General features: G+C 38.5%; 1 protein-coding gene across 1 annotated transcript in view; it reads left to right on the forward strand.

Annotated features, from left to right (window-relative positions):
• LOC102377337 (FYVE, RhoGEF and PH domain-containing protein 5) overlaps positions 1–6,759 on the forward strand; it is a 28,272-nt gene extending 21,513 nt beyond the window's left edge. The window contains exons 10-12 of the mRNA XM_006024149.3: positions 1,401–1,529; positions 3,693–3,841; positions 4,637–6,759. Coding sequence (XP_006024211.1) covers positions 1,401–1,529; positions 3,693–3,841; positions 4,637–4,673 — 315 coding nt within the window. The 3' untranslated portion in view covers positions 4,674–6,759. The remainder of the gene's footprint in view (positions 1–1,400; positions 1,530–3,692; positions 3,842–4,636) is intronic.
• The last annotated feature ends 979 nt before the right edge of the window (positions 6,760–7,738 follow it).

Genomic DNA, 7,738 nt, shown 5'->3' on the forward strand with positions numbered 1-7,738 from the left:
GTGGATGCAACCGTTTTAATTAATTGTGTTTCTCAGAGCTCATCTCAGCCTACTGAAAATTAACAAGTGAAATGGCAAAACTCCCATCAACTTCAGTGGGGCCAAGATTTTACCCAATTTACTTGTATTGCTTTCCTTCCTGGAACTAAGCATCCGATTCAAAACCTGGTAGTACTGATATTATTTGGAATATCTATGCTGTCTTTTACATCAAAGGATGCAGGATGATCCCTAGATTCTCAAAGTCAATGGGTATCTAATACTGACTTCAGTGACCCAACCCAGAGCTTTTACTGAGCTTGTTGTAATTATCTTCTAGCAAAGAGGGAAAGGAGGTCAGGGAAACCAAAACATGAGAGTTGCTTAACATTTACGTATGTGCTGACATTTGCATCTGAATTGAGAGGCATTTGATAAACATTGTACAACATTTCCTGTTCAACTAGCATGTCCATGAGTAATAAGAGAAATCAGAGGCAAGATTTTAGCTTTAATTTAGAAGAGGTTGTGGTTATTGCCTTTTAACCACACGGGGGCAGCACACGTTTATTAATATGAAGCATCCTATCACAGCCTTCATCTCAAAGCCATTCCCAAGGTCCTTACCACGCTCCAGAATATTTCGCACACCTTTTCTGTTGCAATACATTACAGATGCAATTCACTCCCCTTGTGTCTCTGTTACTAAAGATTGCTTTTAAGCAGCTTGTCAGCTGACTCTGTTTGTATCTGAGTATCAGCCCTGCTCATTCTTGTAATTAATTAATGTACACTGCATTTTTATTTTGCCTTCCACCCAAAGATCTTTACAAGTATTCATGAATCAAGCCTAAAATTAAAAAAATCGCACCCTCCTTGTGGAGTGAGGAATTATTCTCCTTTCACCAATGATTAATCATTTTACAAAATGAAACTCGGCCACAGAGATGTAATTGACCCAAATGGACACAACAAATCCCTTGTAAAGGCAGGAACAGAACCCCAAGCTTAACGACCTAAGTCACACCACTGTCCTGTAACACGTGCCTTAGGATAGGTGTGTTGAAAAAGGACAAGTTCAGTTCCTCAACTGCACCAGGCTACATTTTTGGCCCAAGTGACTCTGCTTCCAGAATAACTCCATTGGCTTCATCAGCATCGATGAGAACAAAACTTGACTAAGAAAAATCTTCCGATTCTCTTATGCATAAGAGTAACACTATACTTGTATTTTCTGCTTAGATTTATACTGTCTTGGTCTTTTAAAAAAAAAAAAAAAATTCTCAGTGTTCTTGCAGACACAGGCAACTGTACATTCCTTTAAAATGATGTACTCCATTTTAGCATGCTAGTCTCTTTAGAGGGAAAAAAATTCTGTTGTAATGAAATGTGATTTCTCCACTGTTTCCTTGGCTCTTCAGGTAGCAGCTTCAGGAGAAGGATCGACCATCAGTGGCTATCTCAGCAGGTGTAAGAGAGGCAAACGACATTGGAAAAAGTTGTGGTTTGTCATCAAAGGCAAAGTCCTCTACACATATACAGCAAATGAGGTACTGTCTGTCATGACTTAGCAACCCAACTGGGGAATCTTGTCATGTTCCTTTTCTCACTTGTGCACGACAGATTTCATTAGAGGAGCATACCTGTCACTTCTTACCTAGCCTTTCCCAATTAGTTTAGGAGCCACAGGAGCTCTGGAGCTACCAGAGCCACAATAAAATATACGCTCCTATGTGAACTGTGACAAACACTCCAAGTACAAGGAAATTAGATGTAGATATACAGCAAATTGCCAATATATTGGCACTAGCATATGACCTTACAGCTTCTTTATATAATTCAACATACTCCATATATGAAGAAAAGTGGATTAGGAGCTATATAGTCTGGGCCTCTCTCTATTACAGAAAGCAGGTTTATTCTGGCAAGAATTTCTTTCAGTCAAAATAGTCTTAGAAAAGCCTCTCCGTCTTGCTTCACTGCACTGTATATGGTATGAGATGGTACCTGAGAACTGCTGGATTGTTATTTATATAGCCTTTTTTCCCCTGAAGAAGGAAAAACCAAGCTTTCTCTAGTCAAGGGTTAAATCAATTCTCCAGGACCAAGAAAAACATCCCAGTTCTCTAGAAGTAGATATTTGGCATACGGCTGTAGTATACATAGTAAGTGTGCAGCCGTCAGAGAATACAAGGGCAAGCATGCCATCGTGCTTCTCACTGTTAAAGGCGGTGGCCAGCTCTGAGCTGCAGTGTGGAGCTGACCAGCATTTCCTCCCTAGGCTATTGTGGTGATTAGACTTACCCCAGTGGAAGGTGTTTTATTAGGCAGGGTGATTTTTTACTTTGCTGGAAGCTTTTGTCACTTCCCAGCTCCTTTGTCATATTTTCATCTCTACTTCTTTGAGTTGCTGTAGTACCCTGGGTAGCCATGAAATTTTATAAGAAGATACAAGGGATGGTTCTGATTGATAGTAGTCATTCATAACGGAGACAGCAGCGTTTACTGAATGAGGCAGAGCTCAGATGATAACCTATGAAACTGGCACTTAAACTTTTCAAATGTTTTGAAAATATCAAGTACTTAACTTTTCATCACATAAATGAAGTAGGGAGATATAGTGATGCATAAAAAAGTGGCATAATTGACCACCACTGTCAGCCATCTAGGACAATAGTATCTTAAGCCTGATTTTCAGAGGTGTGTTGGAACAGAGCAGCTCCTATGAGCTTCTAGTTCCACTGGAACTGTGGGTGCTCAGCACTACTGAAAATGAAGCTCTTAAAACCAAGTTCAATCCCCTCCTTCCCCATGGGGTGGACACTTCTGCTTACCTGAATGGAGTCGCTTCTACTGTCACAGTAATGGACTAAAATCTGAAAGAACAGCGAATGCCTGACAAGCATTTATGCTCCCAGCATTGGCTATATCTTTAAAAAAAAAAAAAAAGAGAGAGAGAGAGAGAAGAGAATCTCAAAAAGGGGGAAAAAACCATTACCTTAATAGAGGTAGAGCCACCAAAATTGCAGCCATCAGTAATAGTTAAACTACAATTCAATTAAGGCTTTATTGCTGTCTTTCTTCTACTTCTATAGTGCAAGCAGAATTCATGGATGTTTCCTGGGAGTAAATTAACAGTGTTGCATTACCAGCTCATAAATTTTAAAGCAGTGCTTTTGAAAGCAAGCATGCTGTGAGAGACTGAAGGAAATTCTGTCTAAAGGCTGCTGAGATTGTGCAGGGGAGGGACTGGCTGCCACTATACAATGTTGGCACCCTCCTTAGCCTTGGTAATATTAGACCTTCTCTGTGACCTATGGTTTGGTGATCTCAGTCTGGTTCCTAGACACCCACCTCACAGAGGCCACTCATGTCTGCTACTAAGCTGGAACCCTTGTTGGTTGTCTAAAGTGGATTGTGTGAAGTGATCATGGAGAAGTTGAACCCTAAAGATGGAATCTTTAAGTTCAGGTTTGAGACGCCGGCACGGCAGTGCGCAAGGAAGCCTTACACTGCAGCAGACAATGCTTCTTGAAATCCACACACTCCTTACCACTGCAGTAGCAACTAAGGACTCCATAAGGATTGAGGCCCTGTTGTGATAGGCTTTGCAGGCACACATGATGAAAAGATATACCCAGCTCCAAAGAGCCTGCAGCCCTGTTGGAAATGCTCCTTCTAAAGTCTTATTACCCCTTCTGAATTGATTTTAGGATAAAGTCGCTACAGAGAGTTTGCCTTTGCTGGGTTTCACAATTGCCCCAGAAAAGGAGGAAGGAAGTACGGATGCAGTTTTCCATCTTTACCACAAGCAAACCTTGTTTTATAGCTTCCGAGCAGAGGATTACAATTCAGCACAGAGGTACTGGGTGGGGAATTGCACATTACGTACTAACCAATGAACGGGGTCAAAAGTGTAAGCAGCACGCTTCATTCCCCTAACATACTTCTTCCCCACTTCCTTTCCTTCTGAAGGCAACCCAGTTAAAAGATAGAATAGAAACAGGTTCATGTATGCTAATTACAGCCAATTAAATGCAATTGACCTGGCTGACATTAAAGCACCAGGCAGAACTCAGTCCATCATCTCAGCAACAGATTTTCTACAGATGCCACTAAGGAAGTTAAGATTCATAGCCCCACACAAAGCAATCTATCAGATGTAATTGTAAAAGGGACTGCTCATATGAATCCAGTGTATCTGCCTTTTAATTTGCTCTTTAATGAACAATTTCTAGATTTAACATGCTTTATTGTTACTAGTACTGCATAATTACAGTAACTGTAAAATTAATGATGAGTGCTAGAACCTAAAATATATATCCTTTCATTTTTCTGCATGTTTAAAATATCCCTTTCTTCTACATACCTCCATAATTTCATCTCTCCCTCTTCACCCATCCAGCACATGTGATTTCCTCGAGTTTATACAGGAGTTTAATCAGTAGCAAAGTCAAGGACAGAACCCAGATGTCTTGGCTTCCAGGACCCTTACTCTAACTCCACGCCTTTATTTCCTCTTTAGGACTATAATGGGGAAACAAGAGAACAGAACAGAACAGAACACTCTTCTCTGAACCCAGTGTTTTAAATAAATGTGTTTGCTAGATCCACAAAACTAAATCTGCTCCCCCCCTTCCTTTCTTTTCTTTTTCAGGTGGATTGAAGCCATGGAAGAAGCAACCATATTATAGCAGCAGTCATTCAATGGACTTGGAATAAATTCTCAGATTTCTATACATTCCCAGAAGTCACTTCCTAATTTCAAGAAGCTGAACAGTGTATTACAAACCACCTGGCTATGTACACTGGATATGGACTGTTTCCAAAATTGCTCTTTTTTGCTTCCTTCCTCTTAAATCCATATTTTTTTGCAAGTGGAAACTTTAAATAGGGAATATTTATGGTCCTCCTCTTTATGTCTGTGCAAGTTCAGTCTGCACTGTAACTCACTCCTAATCCCACAATCAACTAAGTTTTAACAACAAAACAAGAAACACAGCTGATAAACATTTTTTTCTAAACAATTCACATGGAAGTACAGGTTAGCAGTTAAGCTGTACTTATTCTAGGCTATCGCCTTCTTTCATTGTGTTGGTTTTGGTGTCTAAGTGAAATAAACAACGTAGTGAACAACAGATACTCATTTAAAGCACTTTATTGTTTTTATTGAAATACAGCTTCATTCCCCTCCTTTTCCCCCCCGGCATGTTCTGTGGACTGATTTACCACTAGTCCATTAACAGTTGCCAGCATCAAATTGTTCCCTGTCTACGTTAAATTACTTCCACACAACATGAATGAAAAAAGAAAGCAAACAAAAAAACAAGAGACCTGCAAAGCATTATGATCTACTAGTACCCTATGGCTAGCACGCATGGTAATTACTTATATCAATTTATAATTTAATGCAAGTTGCTGTATAATTTATTAAAAGGAATTTCATGCCATACCACTGCAGAACACTACAGGAGCTTTGCAAACCCAAATAAGGAACATCATTTTCCATAAAGACTGCATAAATTAAAACCTCATTGAGGTTTTATTTTACTGTATATCTTCAGACAGCTTATATTTGACACTGGTCTATTTAATTAGCTGTAGAGTTTTTAAATAATCTGATAGAATCTTTATTTTTAAGATTCACAGTTGTTACTGCTGTCTTGGTTATAACAAATGCCATCAAAAATGTAATTCATGGTACCAGCACAAAATTTAAGAGCCACTGGCTGGCCGTAAAGTATTGAACACGATCTGTCCAAATTCTTTAGCACTCCTGTGGCAAAAACTGCAACTTAAATCACACTTCTCTTGCATCTCAGACTTAGGGGCCAGATCCTCAGCCACCATGTATCAGCACGACTTCAATAGGACTATGCTGATTTATACTACCTGAGGATTTAGCCTGCTCAGTTCCTGTTATAAGGGGTGGAGAAATATAATTATTGCAAAGAAAAGATCTAGGTATCTCATATATGTTATAAATATAATGCTTGACTGAGGAACAGAATGGCATTTATGACTCAATTATACCTTTGTACAAAATACCAGGTCCAAGAAGTTACTCGTGCTAAAATACATTTTCAGGGAAACATTCTCATTACTTTTTTCCTTCCTTCAATAATTTACATCAAAGCCTGAGCTTCTGGTTCCAATGTTGACTAGTTAGAAATGTCCATATTTTAAAGGTTTACAGAATGTATTCAAGAGAAATAGATCTATTTATCATCCAAAATAAAACATGTAAAAAATATGGATCTTATCTAACATTAAATAAAAATACAGTTGTGCTCTTTCATTGATATATTTGAGTCCCCAATAGTTTCATAAAGCACAGACAGTCATATGCAAAGAGGAATTAATTATTAAAAAATAAAGCTTATATTGTTATCTTAAAATGGGTAAATGCCAATGTTAACACTGTACAGTATGTGTCATGTTAAAACTATGGCCTAGCTTCCATTAGACTGTAAATGTTTCTTATTCCTTAAAAAAAACAAAAACATTTGTTGGATTTGCACTGACTGACAAAAATAAAGAATGTTAAATACAAATTGTAATAGATTTAAAATCACTAACCAAGGTTTCAAGCAAAACAAAACTGCACTACAGACAAGCAACAGTATTATGAAGATTTAGGTGCTGACATTTAGTGACTGTTGTTTTTTAATGATGGGCAGGAAATGAATACATGAAAATATTTTGTTGTAAAAAGTAAATCCAGTGCTATTAAAATTTCTTGTTTTAAGTAATGTGGAAAAATAAAAAAGCAAAATACAACTAATTCCACAGGTTTTTCTTCCCTCCCCCCTTTACACTGCTTCTGTCTTATTTCCATCTTGGAATGAAAAACACTGCTTTTGTTGGTATAAAGGTATAGTTACAGTATAAATCCCTAACAACGAGGCTCTCCAATACCCAAAATTCTGTGGAACAAATAGGAAGGATGGTGCAATGGTAACTTTGTTTGCCTTGAACTCTGGGGATTTACATTCAACTCCCTGCTCTGCCATACTTGCTGCATGACCTTGTGCAGCCCACACAATCTGTGCCTCAATTTCCCATCTGTACAGGGGGCAACCTGCACAGGACAAGTGCTCACCCAGTCAAAAATTTAAGGACCTGTCTAGCAAAGCAGAGTACACTCAAAATTGTGCTCTAAACACCAGCCACTTGGTCAGCGACTCAGTTCCAGACTGATCTGATCTGTGTTATTCCAGTGATTTGGCCAAATGTTGTTTGCTTTGCTGAAAGATATTAAGATGATTACTTTGATTCCAAATAGCATTTAATCTTTTTATCTACATCCTATAGCACATGGTCATGACTTAGAACATTTGTAAACAGTCCTCATGACCTGAGGACTTGCGTAGTTTTTCAGGTAAAACTACATAAGTCAGATGGAGTCCAGCTCAGCTGGTTGCCTCTTCCTCCCTGGTCTATCACTTTTTTTCCCCATACGTAAACCTGTATACCTTATAAACTCCATTGTTTAGATTACTGGGAGCCTCCACAATGAGGATGTATACTACGCCATTTCAAAAAAACGAACCAATTACAATTTCATGATCAGCATCATACTTATGGACATGGGCCGTATTTTGATTGCTTTAGTCAGGCAGCACTTTACTCCAGCAAGCCATTCCAGACTACTGTAAAAGAGCCCAAATGAAGAAAATGACAGAACCATGGAAGTATTTCTAGAAGACCACTATTATGATTAGAAAAAAAGAAAAAGAAGAAAGACTGCCTTAAGCCA

The sequence above is a fragment of the Alligator sinensis genome, unplaced genomic scaffold (assembly GCF_000455745.1).
Source record: "Alligator sinensis unplaced genomic scaffold, ASM45574v1 scaffold451_1, whole genome shotgun sequence".
Classification (NCBI taxonomy): Eukaryota; Metazoa; Chordata; order Crocodylia; family Alligatoridae; genus Alligator; species Alligator sinensis.